The following is a 19,622-nucleotide window of genomic DNA, read 5'->3' as shown; positions in this document are numbered from 1 at the left end:
GACACCCACAAAGAATTATTTGTAGTAACTAAGAACCCACTCCGTCTTACATCCCTTCACAGGCCATTGGGTATCTTTACCACTAATAAGCTAAGAACAGTCAATTGCCAAATTAGGCTATCCCATCCCTTCCATAAACTTATCAAGCTCAGTCTTGAAGCCAGCTAGGTTTCTTGCCCCCACTGCTCTCCTTAGAAGGCTGTTCCAGGCATGGCTCCTTCTTGATTTTGGGGTCCAGAGGTAGGCTGCTCTGATCAAGTAAAATTTGTCTTACTGCATAGCAGATGAGACACCACCATATGCATGTATACTCACAAATGGAACAGATTCCAATATTGGTGCACTACAAAACATATACAGGCAGCTTAAGGCCCCATTGCCCCTTATTCTAGACTATTTTATCCAACTCCAACAGAGTGGATTATCTAACAATTCTGTTAAAGTGCCTTTGGCAGCCATCACCACCTTCCATCATCCTACTGACGGATGTTCCATATTCACCCATCCACTCATTAAATGTTTCCTAAAAGGCATTCAGAACCTCTACCCACATATACAAGCGCCCATTCCTACCAGGGACCCTATCCTAGTCCTAAGATCGCATTATGAACCAATGGCAACATGCTCACTTCTACGTCTGACTATGAAAACTACCTTCCTCTTTGCCATTAGCTCAGCTCAAAGGGTGGGAGAAATCTCAGCCCTTATGGATCATCCACCATATACAATCTTTCACAGAGACAAAGTCACACTTTGTCCACTTCCCAAATTCCTACACAAGCTTATAACTTCTTTTAGAATAATAGAATCATAGAAGATTAAGGTTGGAAGGGACTTCAGGAGGTCATCTAGTCCAACCCCCTACTCAAAGCAGGACCAACCCCAACTAAACCATCCCAGCCAGGACTTTGTCAAGCCGCACGTTAAAAATTTCTAAGGATGGAGATTCTACCACCTCCCTAAGTAAGTGCTTCACCACCCTCCTAGGGAAAAAGATCTTCCCAATATCCAACTTAGACCTCTCCCACTGCAACTTGAGCCATTGCTCCTAGTTCTGTCATCTAATACCTCTGAGAACAGCCTCGTATCATCCTTCCTGGAACCCACTTTCAGGTAGTTGAAAGCTGCTATCAAATACCCCCTCATTCTTCTTTTCTGCAGACTAAACAAGCCCAGTTCCCTCAGCCTCTTCCCATAAGTCATGTGCTCCAGCCCCTAATCATCTTTGTTGCCCTCCGCAGGACTCTTTCCAATTTGTCCACATACTATCTGTAGTGGGGGTCCCAAAACTGGACACAGTATTCCAAATGAGGCCTCACCAGTGCCAAATAGAGGGGAATAATCACTTCCCGCGATCTCCTGGCAATGCTCCTACAAATGCAGCCCAATATGCCGTTAGCCTTCTTGGCAACAAGGGCACACTGTTGACTCATATCCAGCTTCTTGTCCATTGTAACCCCCAGGTCCTTTTCTGCAGAATTGCTGCCTAGCCAGTCAGTTCTCAGTCTGTAGCAGTGCACGGGATTCTTCCATCCTAAGTGCAGGACTTTGCACTTGTCCTTGCTGAACATCATCATTTGGTTTATCAAGTGAACCTTTAAATCAGAATGAACCTATACACCTCCCCATCTTTTTCCCAAACCACATAATAAGCCATGGGAAGCAGCTTCCATATTCTGGACATAAGATGTGTGTTATCTTTGTACCTTGACAGGACATGACTATTCAGAAAGTCACCACGTCTCTTCGTCTCCACTATGGAGAGGTCCAAAGGCAATGCTATATCAAAGCAACACCTTTCCAAGTGGAGCTCATAATGCATTCGCATATCATATGAACTTCATAATACACAGGTTCCTAACTTAGTTAGAACATGCTCCACACGTGTAGTATCAACTTCCATCGCTTTTTTGAACAATGTTCCTATGTGTGACATATTTAAGATGGCCACATGAACATCCTCAGATACCTTTGCACAACATTATGCCATTATATAGGACTCCTCTGCAGACACTATCTTTGGACACACAGTATTGACCTCTGCTTTAGAAGCCACTCCAAAGTCCCAACCTTCTAACTAGGGGCACTGCTTTGTAGTCACCTACAGTGGAGTACCTGTGGGGACATCACTTAAAGAAGAAGAGAAAGTTACTCACACTGTGCAGTAGCTGAGGTTCTTGAAGATATGTGTCCACCTGGGTGCTCCACTACCTGCCCTCCTCACCTCTGCTTCGGAGTTTAACTAATGTCTCCGTGGCAGAGAAGGAACTGAGGGTGACCAGACCGCACAGCTATTTATACTTCCCATGCAAGGCACAAGGCAGGGGAAGTGCACATGTGTCGTCCGACGAGCACTGCTATTGAAGATTTCTGACACCAGATGCAAAGACGCTGCCGCACTTACACTGGAGCATCCGGGGGACACACATCTCGAAGAACCTCAGTTACTGCACAAGGTGAGTTACCTCTTATGCAAACCAGATCCTTAACCTAGTGGAGAAATCACCCTCTCTTCAGCAGTATAGACTCAGATGTCTGCATCACAAAACCACCATTAAAGTTGGCTCCAAAGCCTCATGAGCATCATCAGCAGAGGAGATAAGATTTACATGGGCATGGTGAGGCAGTTATCTGCTCCCCAAGGCACATTGGAGCCATATTTTTCCTGTCCTGTGCAATGAAGACTTCTCAATTTAATCTATGTTTCAGGAAAGGTTTGCAATGCATGTAAGTTTTTATATGGTTTCATTCATTGTCCCTGCCGTGGACAAATCATCAGTAGCCAGAAAATGTAGCCTGCTTGTTGCTAGGGCTCAAAGTGTGCACAGGATTTGGGGTGTATAGTTGAAGCCACTGGGAGGTTCCAGCATACTGAGGGGTAAACTTAAGCCAGAGGGAGACCAGACCATGCCTTCCAAGCACACATGGGAGAGACTAGAAGCAGGGAATGTGGCTCCATTTCCTGGGGCCATGGAGGGCCCTCTCGTGCCAGAACCACTGCCATTGCATTGCACAGAGCCTGGGCTATGGTTTGGACAGCCCCATGCAGGATAAACACACTCCCTGTGTACCAGGAGTGCAATGTGGTGAAGGCTCTCTACACGCTGCTCCACAGCAAGCCTTTGTGGGCAGGACCATTCACTGGCCGCCCTCCCATCTACTGGGTTCTGGGTCCCGAGGGGAGCAGCAGACGTCTCTCCTGCTTCCCAACTGCAGAGTGGCTCTGCAGCCAGGAGGTGGTGGGGAGACTCCTCCTCCCTGGCTGAGAGGAATGGTCTAGCCCGTGGCCTGGCTGCACAGGCTGTGCTTGGAGGCCGGCCTTGGGGTGTCTCGCCATGTCTCTGCACAAAGAGAGGCTTTAGAAAGGCCATTTCTAGGTAGATAGTAGAGGAGGGCCTGGACTTACATGCTTGTATAGCAAGAAAATGTGTTATTCTGGGGGTTTACTTCACTCCCACAGGAACCCATCACCTGAATGCAAACAGGAGTGCGTGCTAGTACCTCCGAGCCACAGTCTGAGTTCATGCATGTCCCTGCCATCGCCTTGCTGGAAACTGTTAGATGTGCGGCTTTCAAAATGCTGGTGTCAGTTGGATTTTATACAGGAACTCTAGCTGTGTCTGTAGACATGCTGGCAGGCACTGGTGTCATGGTGTTATCATTCGTGTATCCATTGTTCTGGGCAGTCAGCAGCCATCTCCACTTTGCAGATAGGGAGGAAAAGGTTAGAACTGGTTGAAGGTAAATATTTCCTGGCAGGTTTTATTAAAATAGCTGTGAGCATGTTCAGCATGCAGTTGCCCACTCGGGATAAGCAACAAGAGCAGGGAAACAGCAATGTTCTAGTAGGACTGTAACAGGGAGGCTGGACGCTGGCTTCTCTCCACAGCCACACTCCACAGAGCCTGAGGTCAATGCGTTCAAGTCAGGCTGTCCTTGTCCTTCTCATAACACTACAGCAAACAAGGCATTTGTTCTAGCAATTTGGGGTTCTCCGGTCAGTCCACCCGTCAGTCTGAACTACCATTTCTCCCAGGTCCTGTCAGTGTAAGGCAATCAGGAAAGGGGGCATTGCAGTGATCAGCTCTGATACAGGAAGTACACAGGAGGCCCTGAGCAGGTGGTGTCTATGGTCAGACTTTTCAAAAGCACCCAAAGGATTTAGGAGCACAAATAGAGGGACCAGATAGCAAATGTGAAAAATTGGGACAGGGACTGAGGGGTAATAGATGCCTGTATAAGAAAAAGGCCTGAATATCAGGACTGTCCTTAAATCACTGAGATGCCTTTGAAAATATCACCCGAAACGATTAGTAGTCTGGGTAATGGGCATCTCCAGAAAGCTCCAGAACCAGGGTCCGCCCATTGCAATCCAATGTACCATAATTGTGTACTCTTCCTGGGAGACTGACTTGCATACATCCAGTGGTGAGAGCTGAATCTTCATTGCTCTGGATAATGTCTGCCATGAGGATGAGTTAAATATATTAATGTATTTCATTATAGATCCATCCATACTTACGTATTGCCCTTCGCAAAAAATTAACTTAGCAAAGACCACTGCGTCTCTGTTCTTTGCTCTGTCGTAGGTGAGGATATCCACATAAGCTTGTATGGAGCTGCCACAGATGTCAATGTCAGACTGGACAAGAACTCCTTGATGATTGAGAAGACATACATTACCTTAGCAAACCGAAGATCGGTGATTATACACAACCGAAGCGACATCATAGCACACTTCCAGTGGAAGGTCTGTGTTACTCAAGAAGAGGAGGAACAACAAAAGCTAAGGTTAATTTGAAATATAGATTGATTTCAGTATTAACAGGCAATCTTGACTAGAGCTCACTTATGATCTAATTCAATCTTCACTGTTCTTGTGTAGATTAGGGTAAATTAAATTTCTCTCTAACCACCCAACTCTGGGATGGAGGCGTGGGCAGGCCCATGAGGGCGCGTGCCGCAGCAAACACCTCCGGCGTCGACAGTCCCTGCAGGGGCGCTACCCCACTCCGCGGAGTCGGGGAAGGCTCCTTGCGTGGAGATGCCGGTACCGGAATAATCTCTATGGCACATGGCTGGGGCATCTCCTAACTCCCCCCAGGCCGGGTGGGCGGTGCGGGGATGTCTTTGTCCTTGTAGCGCTTCCGTGCCGGGCCCTAGATCGACGATGTCGGTGCCAAAGGAGCTCTCTGCACCGAGGAGACGCTCGGTGCCGCAGGGAAACGCGCCGGTTCAGAGTCCGGTCGGAGGGCGGACTCCATAAGGATAGCCTTCAACCGTACATACCTCTCCTTTTGGGTGCAGAGCTTGAAGGCTTTGCAGATTTTGCATCTGTCCTTATGGTGGCATCGGAGGCAGCGATCATGAGGGTCACTCACGGGGACAGCCTTGGCACACTCGGTGCAGGCTTTGAAGCCTGTTGAGCCAGGCATGGCCCAACATGAAGAAAAACCCCTAAGTGTTTCCTATCTATCTATCTCACTTAAACATTAACTACTTAACACTTTAAAACTGAACAGTCTGTAACAACAGCAATCAAATACTAAGGGGATGCGACTTGCTAGGCAAGAGGCAAACGTTCCAGCAACCGTCAACGGGTCGAAAGAAGGAACTGGGGGCCCACGGGGTTGGCGGCGCCCTATGTACCGCGGCATGAGCACGGTATTCCAGGGGGCGCCTGAGCCGACCCTACAGGGCGTGCTAAGGGAAAAAAGTTCCGGGAATCTGTGCACGGGGTGCGCACACACCTATAATGGAATGGATATGAACAACACATCTCGAAGAAAAACGGTCACTGGTAAGTAACCCTGTTTTCTCTCTAACCACCCAACTCTGGGAATGCTCCATTGGCCTCTAGGGCAGTAGTTCTCAGCATTTTCCATACTGGCCCCACCTCCCATATAGCCTTTCTGTTTAACACCTAATAAAAGTTATGGATGGATGGCTTCCCATATTGAAATGTCTGCACATTTCTACCATAAAACATTAACAATGACAAAGCAAAGCCTGAAAAACTTCTCTGCCAATGAGGCATCTCTTTCCTAACCATAGCATTCCTTTTCCCCAGGACCTTGTGCCTTTCAGGCTGATTGTACTCCATTGGAAGGTTAATTTAAGGTCTTGGTGTGAAATGCTACTTCTTTTGGAACACTCTCTCTTGTCAATGAGAAATTCAGGCTTAACATGTGGGAAAAATGTGCTTCAGCCTGCAGCAGTGACCTGGGGTTGTGCTGTTGCCAGCCCCTGCTGGAGGCGTGAGAGACTCATTCTTCAAAATGTCACTGCAAACAAAGGGGCTCTTCAACGCCATCTCAAATGTGGCCTGTACTTTGGCATCCCCAGAACTGGGCACTTTGGGGAGCTCTATATTTTGCACTTGCCAACAGCACTTATTTGCGCATGTCAAACAGTTTAGTGCCATGGGCACCCTCTGTCAATAGGAAGGGAGCCAGGTTGGCTTGGGGGCCATAAGAGGACACCTGGGAGTTGCGTGGGTTTTGTCCCTGTGGGCTGCATCTGGGGTACCCTCCCTGACAAAACAGCCTGACAGCCTTTCCTGTGCTTTTGTGGGTATTTTGATGATATCCAGTTCCTCAATCTTATAACAAACTTTAAAAGAAGACTAAAGAGAGATGGGTACATGTGGGTTTCTCTCCCTGCGCCCAGAGGGTGCTCAGGAGTTAGGGATGGCCTCCCTTCGCACAAACCCAGCCCCTAAGATTTGTGTTCCCTTTGCAGCTATAGGATCAAGGCAGGAAGGTATAAGCGTGTATGAGAAGGGGGCTGGGAGACTAACCAGTCTTCTGTGGCTCTCATAGGCTAGCTCCTGTGTTTGCATGGCATTCCATGCTAATAGCAGTGAGAGGTGTAGCACGGAACAGCAGTGCAGCTAGAGACAGAGAAAAATTGCAAGGATGTATGGCCAACAAAAACAGCCCTAGGTCAGATTCAGGGGTAGTGTGAGGGGAAAGTCCTACATGGGACAAGGACCTTATCTAGGATAAAATAGAGAGGGAGAAGGACTTTCTTCACTATGGGACAGCAGTTGTATGTGCAGTTCCAGATGTACACTAATGGTTGCACTTAACAGCTTCAATGGTGAATTTGGGAATTGCCCTGAAAAGCCTAGGTAATTTGGGGATCTCGTCTGTAGCTTTTCATACTCAGATGGAAGTAAGTGTCAAAAAGCCACACTTTAGCCCATTGATGATCAGGGAAATGCCTTAGACTGGAGCCCAGTTTTTAAAGGCTTCTGCGCAAATAAAGTTAAACATAATTAGGTCAGCGATGCCTCGAAGGGCATAACTTGTTTTCCACTGTTCTCTGTGTTTAATTACACAGTATATGACTTCTGTGTGAGCTCAGTGTTCCAAAGGAAAATCTAGTGACCTTCTGTCTGTATTTCCCTTTCTGATTTCTTCTGCATCCCTTTATGTTCCTCCATCCCCAGCAGGCCCCTAAATGGCTCTCTCTAGAAATAGCAAGGTTTCCCTATAGCCAAACCCAACCCAGATTTTGTATTTGGTTTTCTGATAACTTCCAGGATAAGATTCCATTCTGGGTTGTTTGCTTTCTACGAGCAGTGAGCCCTGCAGGATGGCCTAGGTACATGCCAGCTGCTATGCCATCAGCCTCCTAGCACACTCCTACAGTACAACTCTCCCCTGTTTGCTGTGATTCCCCCTTCTTGAAAGATCAGCTTGGAGCCCCCCCAAAGATGAGAACACTGACCCGTACCTTACCAACTGCTGGCAACCTGTCCCGCAGACCCCTGCACCAAGTGTCCTGAACTGCCAACTAGCTGCTAACTTCATTTGGGCACAAAACAGCTGCTCTGTGGGATATTGAACCGAAGTGTCGAGCTTCCCTGAGCACACACTGAGATCAGCCCCCTGTATGGAGTTAAACAGCTTTGCATCCAGGGCTAGTTCAAGCAAATTGGGGGCCTTTGTGAAGCCATCTGATTCAGCTCATCTATGTCTGAAAGGTCCAAGGTTCAGCATGCAGCTTCTCTGCCCCCTGGCCCAGGTTCTGTGCCATTCCAACTGCAGGTTCAATTGAGTGCCCAGAATGGAGAGAGGAGTGTGGGTGGAGGAAGCTGGGCTGGGGGCATGGAGGTTTCCTACTGAACAGATGCAGCGAAGACGAGTATGTCCCCAGGGGCTCAAGTCATTGTCCCCACCGAGAACTCCAAACACAGCATCTTGTACTCCACACCACATTGACACTGCAGGAGGAGCATAATCATCACAGCAGCATTCCAGCCTGCTTTCTGCGGCGCAGACTTGACTCATGAGGGCAGCATTGGCTAGTCCAGCCCTGCTTGGCGTCGCAACATGATGTATTTGTTGCCTGCCTGGAGCAGTCTGATGGCACAAACCCATCGCTAGGGAGGGGTGGCAGGAGAGAGCTGAGCACATGGCAAAGCCCAGGCTGAGAGCATGAACAGAAAGAAAGGCCCCATGGTAGTGGCCATGCCTGGCAACCTTGCACCCTGGAACACAAGGACAAGCAAAGGACTAGCTACTTGTCCTTCAACCAGCTCTCTACTGCCACCTATGTCCTGGGGCTGTTCTGAGTTGGACTCATGGAATTATCACACAGTGACACAGGTTGGGTCCAAGGTACTGAACTTTGTGGCAGGAAGCCATTCCGATACAAAGCATTTTAGATCTGCTGTAGAGAGAATTTTCTCATTGAACTAAATGCAAATCTAGTCAAAGGGATATTTTCAGCCCTGGTATTGGTGACCACGTCCGCCTGAAGCTTTGTCTGTGTGAAGCTAGCACTGACCATGAGCAAACTTTCTTTCTAATTGTATTTGACTTTTGTAGGGCAATAATCACTGTCCTTCTGTTTTCATTTCACTGCCCATTTTGTTACAGATGGTGCCTTCCACTCTCTCCCACAGAATTGTTAGCCTGTGGCTGCTTTTAGCTAGGAAAGTGAGGCCCGCAGCACCTCTTTGATGGACACAGATATTCCAGGCAGGAAGAGATTTGCTATGGAGAGATGCAGTGTTAAGCTTTCCCCCAAGCCCAGAGAGTTTTAATCCATGGAACGAACGTTTGCTGACCAGCTGTAGTAGGGTTACCATCTATGGCAGAGGGCAGGGAGCTGTCTCTTCTTTTTCTCCAGCCCTCCTCTGCTCTAGCCCAAAATATTTAAAAAAACGTTTTTCTTCTGTTCCTACAGCTAGGTAAAGATAGTTAAACAACCGTGCATTTGTGAGCAAGTACATACGGCAGGAAGGCAGGTCTAGTGGTTTAAGAATAGGGTGGGATGGGGGTGAAATCCTAGGTGCTGCTCCTAACTCCACAGATTAATTATGCAGTGTTGGGCAAGTCACTTAAGCTCTCTGCCTCGGTTTTCCAATCTGTAAAATGGAGAGACCTACCTCACAGGCTTAATTCCTTACTGTTCATAAAGTCCTTGGAGCACCTTGGATGGCAGGTGCTATAGACATGGAAAATGACTGGACAAACCAAATATTGTCTGTTTATCCTGGGAAAGCCAGGAGCCAAAACAGAGACAGGAAAGTCGGATGGACTTATGCCTGTAAGTTGAAAATCACCCACAGTCCTTATCCAAATATCATCCTTTCTGCTGATTGCTACTGCTGTTGCCCCTGCCCATGATAAATGGTCTTTTCTGCTGTGCTGGACTAAGTGTAACCTACTGGACTGCCACATGCAGCATGTCCTGTAGCTGCGTGTACAGTACAGTCTGATTGAAGGGGAGGTGGACTCCACATGGTACCGTCGATTGGTAGAGGCTGTGGAGCAATAGGAGCTTAGACACACAAGTCCCATTGACTTTCCTATTGTTATTCAGGGGTCCTCTCTTTCAAAAAACCTGTTCTTCAGCACCTTCAAATCAGGAGGGAGAGGAAGGTATCTCTACTGACAACTGAGCTTGGAGTTAAGTTCCCTGTCATCCCAGTAAGGAAACCAGTTGATTCAGTTACCTCCTCTGCTGTGCCGTGGGTTGCTTCCTTGTGCACTGCACTGCGTGCACCATTGCACCTGCACTCAAGTTACAGCCTTTGGGCATACGTTGCTTATTCAATTATCTGCTTCATTTGTCTCTCTCCCTTTGGTTTCAGGCTCTGTTACAAACTGCGCATCCAGGAAGAGGATGGGACTGATCGATTTCTAGAGGAATGCAATGCAGACCGTACGCTCCGAGAGCGCCTTTCCATTTTTTCCCGCACCTTCCAGAATCATAGGGCAATGGTGCAAGGAGACTCCATGCTCTTCTCTGATAACATCTTCACTATTGAGCCACTGGTAAGTGATGGCAGACTCAGACACCCCCATCCCCGCCAAATGGATCATGCCATAAACAAATACAGTCATTGGTTAGTTGATATACTGAGAGTGTCATCTTTGCAGGGTTTCCAGCTAGATTTAAAGGGCAAATTGTAAGATCATTTCTGAACTGGGGACTTCCAGTGAGTGATAGGAAAGTGCACCCATCCAAACTATTCCATTAGATCTACAAGTTGGTTTCTAGCAGGCGGTGCAGTGGGTAGTAAGTCTGTTGAATTGAGTTCTATTCCCAGCTCCATCACTGAGTTGCTGGGTCATCTTGGGCAAGTTACATTAGCACTCTATGGCTCAGTTTCCCCATCTGTAAAATGGGGATTATGATACTGACCTCCTTGATAAAGTCCTTTGAGATCTATGGCTGAAACGCTTATATATAGAAGCGAAATACTATTATTAGGGCACTTAGCTTTACATATATTTAGCTTTCTTTCCATAGCAGGTGTTAATAGAAATTTGGCTATTTATTCTATATACCTATATGGCATACATTTGCAATTTGCACAGTTTAGAGAGGTGCTGATTTGGGCACATCTTGCATATGCGGTATTTCAAGATTAATAAATCATACGTTGGCCACTGCAAGTCAGGCATTGACTCCAAGACAAGAGATCTTTTAAGGATACAGGGCCAAGTTCAGAGCAGATATAAGCATGGGGAATTAACTCCATGCAGTTCTTCCTATTCAGCTTTGACTCACCCTGCGTCTGAATTTGCCCTCTAGTGTCATTCGTGAACCTTTCCGCAGACGTGGCACATTGGAATAGGCTTTTTGATTTTAAATGCATGTACTTTTAAAAACAACCCTTCCCTTTTTGTTTATATCTAATGTAGCTATGTGCACAACAGGCACTTAAATTAACTGGCATCCTAATCTCTGAATGTTTTCACTGTCTGATGCCAGCAATATGTGCTCTTTTTGATGAGCAATGAAAAAACTCCCCTGGTTCTCTTTTGAGTAAACCCTGGAATAAATCCAACCTTTCTAATGAAATATATGGAACTAAATCTTTCTGAGTAAAGGGCTCAAATACTACTCTCAGTTACTCCATTGTTTGTCTGGAATGATGCTGCTGATGACCATGGAGCTACTCCAGATGTACACTGCTGTAATTGAAAGTAGGTGCTGTGCAGTTGAGAGGTTATATTGGTCACACAGCAGGCCAGTGCAACATCTAGAATAGGACTGCTGTAACCACTAATGGGAAATATACAAAAGCAATCTAGGCCTAGATCCTCAAAGGTGTTTAGGCCTAACTTTTACTGATTTCAATGGAAGTTAGGAACCTAAATACCTTCATGCATCTGGGCCTTAATTCTCATTGGACGTCAGTGAGACTTAGGCTTCCAAGTGCTTAAGTCACTTCTGAAAATGGCACTTAGGTGCTTTTGAAAATTTTACCCATAAGCACTGTGCAGGAAATGATTGCAGGTGCATGTACACTGACGGCAGCATGTAGAGTACAGATACTGCGTTGTATAAATAGCAGTGTAGATGGGGAAGCATGGCTTAGATGAGTAGAGAACAGTAGAGTGCCCTCCATGCCTGAACCCCCAGTGTGTATACCCTACATGGGTTGGGTACATGCCCAAGCAGTGTCTCCCATGTCTATTGCTATTTTTAGCAGTGTCATGGCCTGCTGCCTCCCCACTCCTGGAGCCTTTCCCTGCTGCAGTGAAAGGCTCCGGCAAGGGAGAGGCAGCGGGGAAAGGCTCTGGCAGCTCCCACACCCGGTGCTGGAGCCTTTCACTGTAGCTGAACATGTAGTGCCTCTAGATATACTCTAAATGTAACATCCTACTCACTAAGTCCATTGATTACATGATATCTAAATGATTTGCAGCAGCTATTTCTCTATTGTACAAACCAGTCCTGTCATTTTTCTTCCCTTCTTACTCTGCACCTTCCCATTTTCTCGGATTCATTTTTCGTAGCCTATCTAAATATTGGGATTTTGCTCATCTAGTCCCAGATTTTTTGCACTCTCATCCTCTTTCTCTTTGTTTTTCCGATTCTTTGTCAATTAAAATCCCCCCTCTGCATCTCTCTCCTCCTCAGTTCTGGTGCTATTGGGTTAGGCTTTGCATTGAGGAAAGCATCCAGATCTTGACTAAATGTAGCCTCTTCCTAAAGGGAGGCAGGACTTTGGCTGTAAAAGCATCTGCTGAAGCTGTGTGTGTGGCTCATTGGATGAGGTCAGCACCTCTGCCCTTATTTGCAGGTGGTGTTGTGTTTAGAGAAATGACCATAGAAAATATTGATTGATACAGAGTTAACTTGACTGGCAATAAAAAGGAGAAAAGACCAAAAATATCTTAATGACCATGTGAATAATAAACATTTTGAGCAGCATTCCAAGCCTGCGAGAAAAATTCTGTTATGCAACTCTGGCTTTCCAAATGCATCTTGCATTTGGGTTTAATTTATTTTTGCAAATAGATGTGATATGTCAGCAGCGACAGCTGTGCTAGAAGCCCAGGTGGCTAGTAAAGGACAATGATCTCACTTTTTGCTGCAGATTTTTTTATTTTTTTTTTGCAGCATACTGTGCCATTAGCTGTGACTCACATTGGGAACACAAGGGAGCTGACTCCTTGGAAATGAAAACCAAGGAGGACAGGGATTTGCTACCATTGCACTGTCCTTGACAAGTCACCACTGTTTTGTCATTGCCTCCCTGATTAATGCTGATCCTCTGGAAATCTTCCTTTCCAGGATTTCCAGGTTGTAATAGTCCTGCCATTTTTGTAGTAGAGCAAGGCAAAGAGATGCTTCAGTTTTGGGGTGCTTAACTTTAGACAACCTAAGTTTTGATTTTCGGAGCTGACAGGACCCACTGGTTTTAGTTAGAGTTCTGGGTGCTTGGCATTGCTGAAAATCAAGCCCTACATGTCTAAAGCGAAGCACTTGACTGTAAAGACCACTTTTGGGTATGTGGCCCATAACGTCTGTAGAGTGCTTTGGACATGAAGAATGCTATATGTGCTAAGTATTGCTTAGAATACATGTCTTCATCAATTTTGTATTGCAGTGCTTTACACCATCATGTAACAAAGCCAGGTAACAGCAGTGGCACCTCTTTTTGTGCTGTTTCATGACACAACACCGTTTTGCGTTTTATACCATGTGGCATTTGGATCTTGTTTCCGACTGCCATTAAGCCATATGCACTAAAATATCATGCTTGCAGTTTTCTGTCTGTTATTTCTTTAGGTGTAGGTGTCCCCTGTAACTTTCCACACTTCAGTTCAAGTATCATCCTGTAGAGGACCCCCCTCTTCTAAAAGTGTTGTGAGGCAAAGGTGCCTGTAGCAGCTAGCCTCAAGGCGTGTGTAGTGAAGTTTAGTCTTTTAACCAGCGGTTCCTGTTCTCCCACTTTTTTACAGAAATGTAGTCTATCTGAAGGTATAGTTCCTCTGGTGTGTGAGAAAAACCTCATCTAATTGTTCCTTAAGTTCTATCAGCACCTCGGATTTTGTGGGGATGTCCTCTGTCAGTAATTTGAAGGGTCACTGTGTGGCTGTATGAAGTGCACCAAGTAAACACACCTAAACGAGGCATGTGCATGATGTGCCTACATTTTATATGGTTATTTAAAAGGATAAAAAGGCACCTATCCAAGGATCGAGGCACCCTAACACATTGCTTAGTACAAGGCAGTGAGATCCTGGCAGCACTGAAATAATCAGTCCACCAGGAGTCCAGCCAGCCAGACTCTACAGATTCATTTCCACCCGTTATCATTCTGGGCAGCGAGCCCTCAGCCCTCTCCCCAAACCCACTCAGACAGGTAGCAGCGTAGCCAGAAGGTCACCAAACACAGGCTGTTCTGGACCAAGAGGGGCGCAAGCTGCAGACAGCAAAGCCCTCTCCAAGAACGCCCTGCCTGGCACCCGCTTTCCTCTCTAGTGAGGGGGATACAGCTGGATGCCCAGATGACAGCCGCCGTGGCAGTACAATCTGGATGAGAGAGTGGCCCCCCAGGCTGGTTGGTTCCAGGCCATTTAGAGTATGTTTTCACTACCACTGGGAGCTGGCTACACAGACCCATGCAAGCTCAGCTTGAGGTAGAGTGCTAAAAATGGTAGTGTAGAGGTTGTGGCTGGGCTAGCCACCCGAGTTCAGACCGAGGGGTTGGGTGGGCTTGCTCATGCTGCCATTTATGTTGCAATGTTCATGAAGCTATTTTTAGTGTGCTAATGCAAGTGGAGTTCACATGGGTTTATCTACTTGGGCTGTGAGGCACGGGCCCAGTTGCAGTGTAGACATATCCTTGAGGTTTATAGGTTATAACCCGCACCTTAAACTCCACATGGAGACTAATGAACAACCAGAGCAGAGTCCAGAGAAGCGGTGTCATATACATTTAATGCACTGCTTTGCCCAGTAAGCATGCCCGTGCATTCCTACAGCAGCGTCAGTCTCCAAATAACTTTGTGGTGCAGCCCTAGGTAGAGTGCATTGCATTAGTCTAATCCTGGGATAGCAAAAGCATGGCTAAAAGTGGCAAGGTCTGCATTCAAAAGGAAAGGTCATGACTTCCTAGCCAGTCACTTGGTGGGTGCATCTCCTTTTTTGGAGCATGAATTCCAGAAGCTTCCTGGAAATGTTACCTTGAACTGACTGGACTGAATGAGAAGCCATGCAACATTCTTTACTGCCCCTGGTGCTCCACCTGGAATCCAAATATTCCCTCCAATCATCTAACTTGCGATGGCCCAGCACTATTTTTGCCAAGCTGTATGGATTTCAGGGCAGAGTCTTACAAAATGCTGTCAATCTCTTGGAGATTGGTTCAGACGCCATAATTGAGGGAAAGGAAATAAAAGAGTTGCTAAATGCATAGGGCCAAGTCCATCCCTGGTGCAATTCCAGTTCAATCCATACGACCTATGCTTTGCAAGTCTATTCACAATGGAAGAAAAATTGTGGAGAACTGAAGTGCACTAGGGCAAATAGCACTGATGGAAATCCAGAGGAACTATCCCATCAGCACACCGTGACACAGATGGATTCCAGAGTCACCACAAGCAGAAGGGATTCACCCAAGGATATTATGGGAGTGAAGGGGAGGAACTTTCAGACACAAGCTCATGGATATTGAAGTTGTCACAGAGCAGAGGCAGAGAACAAAGAGCATTGAGGGAGGCTGATATAAAGCTAGATTTAAGAAAAGAGCAGCAGGTGTGATGCTGGTAACTGTAGATTAATTGACTTGATCTCTGTTCCAAGTAAGATACTTAAATCAATCATCAGGGGTAACATGGTAGGGTGGTTTAGCTGGAAATGAGTTACCAGGCAAACATCAGTGTTGATTTATAGAAAGCTAAATCTGATTGACTTTTGTGAAAGGTGGATGAAGGAAATAGGTAATGGAAAAGCAGTCATCATCATCTGTCTGGATTTCTGTAAAGCCTTTGATAAAATGTCACATAGGAATCTTGTAGACAAAGCTAAGAAGACAGGCACTGATAATCTGGATTACAAATTGGCCGTTGGGATGGCTGCAGATGGCGGTTGTGTATGGAAATGAGTCCTCTTGAATGGAAGGAAGGAGTGAGGCCTTGCATTGGCGGGGGTTAGAACTCATTTGAATTTGTACGTAAGGGATTTGGAAGGCAGGACAAGCTGTAGATGGTACAAAATAGCAAGGATGTCAGGGATCGTTAAAAGGATGTGAACAGAACAGGGAAATAGGTCAAAGCCTGGCATGCTGGAGAGCAGCAGCCTTGAAGTTACATTTTGGTGGGGTGATAGTGAGTGACAAAGGATTATATGGCAGTGGGGAGCCAGCCGGTCATTTTCTGGCATTTGACAGTTTGGGGTTTTTACTAGGTGTAGCATTTCTGTAAAGGACGCATAATATTATTTGAGAGTGTTAGCTGGACTCCCTGGAAACACAATTTCAACCTTCACTCTTAAGCAAATGTTTTCTTTGGGAGTGTCAGGTGATATGTTCGCTTCCTCCCATGCCCACCCCCTCTCTTTCCTATATATTTCCTTCCCCTGTCTGCTTTTCCATCACAGCAGGCCAAAAAAAAATCAGTGTGGTCAGCCACGAGACCTGGAAATGAATATGATACCAGGAGACTCCCCGCAAACTGGTCCATCTGGCCACACCCTCCTCCTTCACCTTTCCTCCTAGCCAGGTCCAGCCTATGTTCAGAAAACCCAGCAGGCTGTCTGTCCACTCATCACCTGGAACTCACCCTATTTCCCTGCTATTCAGATAGCTGGAGTACCATCTGTTTCTAGAGCAAGGAGGGTATCTGGTTTAATGGGACTACAAACCAGGACCCCTGGATTCCACTGACTCCCCATGTGACCCTGGGGAAGTTACCTACAGTCAGATTTTAAAGGTATCATTATCCCTTTTCAATCCAAATTGCTAGTTAAAGTTTGGGACCCTGGGAATATTCCAGTTGAGAGCATAAATTGACGGAGTCTGGTATTCTCTTTGATGCGGTGTTGTTTATTTACTAGGAATGTTCCAAGTTCTGTGTCTCTGACAGGCACAAGAACAAAAGAAGCAGTTTGTTAGTTTACAGCCCCCAATCCTCTTTAGCCAACTGGAAACCCAAAAGTTCTCTCTAGTTTTCTCTGGGGTCACATTGTGCTCACACTGGCTTTCTTCCTGTCCCTTTCTCTCTGGTCTTGTCCTCAGTTTCTGTGTGTCCTCTCTTCCCTCACACACACCCTCCTACCCAAACAATTCTCAGCCAAGAGCTCCAGGGTGAGTGCACACACCTCTTTTTGTCTCTGGGGGTGGCTTATGCTTACAGTTATATTAATTGACGGGTAAATTCACACCCATCAAGCTCACTGGGGTTTTAACTCAACCCATAACAAGGTTTAGTCCAGCTCATAACAACATTTAGGTGCCTAACTTCCATTGAGTTGAGTTATGCAGGTGCCTAAGTCTCTTTAAAAATCTGTCCCTTAGTTTTTCTATGCCTCATGGTCCCCATCAAAGGGGGTTGTGAGGACAAATCAAGGAAAGATTGTGAGGTGCTCAGATACTATGGTAATGGGGCCCGAGAAGTACCATAGGCTAGAAAGAGAGACTCCCAGCTCTGACATTGAGTTGTGTCCTGAGAACATCTGCTGACTCTGGCCTATTTGCCATGTCTGTCCCTAGCTCTTGGCCCTGCCTCCCATGCCTAGATCTATGTGTCATGTTGAGCCTGTCTCTCTATCAGTGCCGTTACTGAGATCAGAAACAGCAGGGTAAGAGCACAGTGTCGATCATAACTGTGTCACAGATATGCTGGCCTTGGAGTTCATCAAATCCCAAAGTCAGCTAAACCCACTCTGCTAGAAAGCCACACTGCTATTAGAAGATATGCATTCATCAGGGCACCTGTACTTTTTAATTCTTTCTCTTTTCTGTATGCATTTATTTTTGCTTATGAGTTTCATTGCATTTGCTTCCGTTAACATGAGATCTATTACGTCTGTCAGCCTCTGAGTAATGAGCAAGCCAGTTTGAGGAGAGTGGGATTTAGAGCCAATATGTTTGAGACTGAAACAGATAAACAGACCATTCAATTCGACTGGCTCGCAATCCAGACTAAATAGACAGCAAAAAGACCCTTTGTTAGAGAGTCAATCTAAGAGTCTGATCCTGCCCCATTCAAGCTACAGGGAGATTTTCCATTGCCTTGAATGGAAGCAGGATTGGGCCCTAAATGTCCCAAGACTGATCCAGATTTCACCTGAATGTACATTAGAAAGAACCCCATTAAAATCAGTGTAAGAGAGACCGTGCCTGGATGGTGTGTTTATGGTAACACACTGAGCAGAAGGTTTTGATGTGCACTGGAAAGGCCTATGTGTTCCTCTGGGATGGATGTATTTGCTGCTGCGCAGCATCTAGCGTGGAGTTGACTAGGACGTTGCCAGATTTGGGGTGGTAGGTCTAAGGAACTGCGTTTCCTGGGCACAGCTCCGGCTTTTCAGATGTTTTTAGACTTCATTGGGTTGGCCTGAATATACCCCACCTACACTCCCTTGAAGGGGAGGCAAAATGCCTGCCCTGAAGTGAGTTGTCATTGCTGGAAAGCGAGGCTGAGAGCTGGGGCTCCCAAAGAGAGCAGGGCCTTGAGAGTAGTGTTTGGGTTACGGCAGAGCCCTGGGTCCAGAGAGGAAAGCACACTGCCTGGACCTTCACTCCGTGCCTGAACTGCACAGACATGAATAGACTCTGAATTGAGCTTGATTTGGACTCATTGGGCTGACGCTATGATGATGTACCCTGGTGAGCTGCGGTTAACCCTTTGCCATCTGGAAGGAAACCTTAGAATCATAGAGGATTAGGATTGGAAGGAACCTCAGGAGGTCATCTAGTCCAACCCCCTGCTCAAAACAGGGCCAACCCCAACAAAATCATCCCGGCCAGGACTTTGTCAAACCGGACCTTAAAAACCTCTACAGATGGAGATTCCACCACCTCCCTCAGCAACCCATTCCGGTGCTTTACCACCTATGATGTTCCCGCCCTGCAATCTGGACTGGTATGTAGCTTTGTCACCCCAGTTCCTCAGTCCTGGGCCCGATTTACCCCGCTTTGCTGTGTGAACCACCCACTCCTGGGTCAGCCCACATCCAGCCTCCTGCGAGTAATCTGTCCCTGACCTAGTGAAGGAGCATTTCTGGCCAGCCACTCATGGGATAGACTACCAGCAAACACCCCCAGTTCCAGATGAAACCCCAGGAACTGCCGTCTTGCAGGGTTCAGTGCTGTACACTACGCCCTGCAAGCTCATTTACATTTGTCCATCAATTTATTGAAGAAATTGGTATACACCCGCTCTGTCACGCTAAGTGAGGTCTCTACTCATGGTCACTGCTGCCCAGGTTGCCACCCACTTCTACTTCCCTACCAAGGTAACTCCAAGGCACCAAGGTAACTCCTTGGAAATTGTTGAATTGGAGTGAGATCAAAATTGGGCCGAATGGCTCTAAAATGGAATGAGATGTAGTCTGTGGCTTAGAAGTAGCATGCAGTGTTGTTGTACCCGTATCGGTCCCAGGATATTAGCGACAAAGTGGATGAGGTAATATCTTTTATTGGACCAAGTTCTGTTAGTAAGAGAGACAAGCTTTCAAGCTTACACACAGAGCTTTTTTATTCATAACTTTGCTAGACACTAAAAATCATGGATTAAATAGAGACACTGGATTTATAGTTTATTATAACAATTTATGATCCCCTAACAAGCCCCCTAGCTGCTTCCCACAAACACATACTTCCTTTGCTCCTGGGACTGGAGGAGTCTTAATTGGCCACT

General features: G+C 46.5%; 1 protein-coding gene across 2 annotated transcripts in view; it reads left to right on the top strand.

The window, feature by feature from the left end:
- The window catches only part of HYDIN (HYDIN axonemal central pair apparatus protein), a 293,633-nt gene that overhangs the window by 61,368 nt on the left and 212,643 nt on the right, over positions 1-19,622 (top strand). For both annotated transcript variants that reach the window (XM_067546885.1, XM_067546884.1), the window contains exons 7-8: positions 4,590-4,791; positions 10,109-10,292. In XM_067546885.1, coding sequence (XP_067402986.1) covers positions 4,590-4,791; positions 10,109-10,292 — 386 coding nt within the window. The remainder of the gene's footprint in view (positions 1-4,589; positions 4,792-10,108; positions 10,293-19,622) is intronic.

This window comes from Emydura macquarii, unplaced genomic scaffold (assembly GCF_026122565.2).
Source record: "Emydura macquarii macquarii isolate MOO-44397 ecotype Brisbane River unplaced genomic scaffold, CSIRO-AGI_Emac_v2 contig_1170, whole genome shotgun sequence".
In the NCBI taxonomy this organism is placed as follows: Eukaryota; Metazoa; Chordata; order Testudines; family Chelidae; genus Emydura; species Emydura macquarii.
The sequence above is the reverse complement of the archived record's forward strand: the minus strand, read 5'-3'. Positions and strand labels throughout refer to the sequence as shown.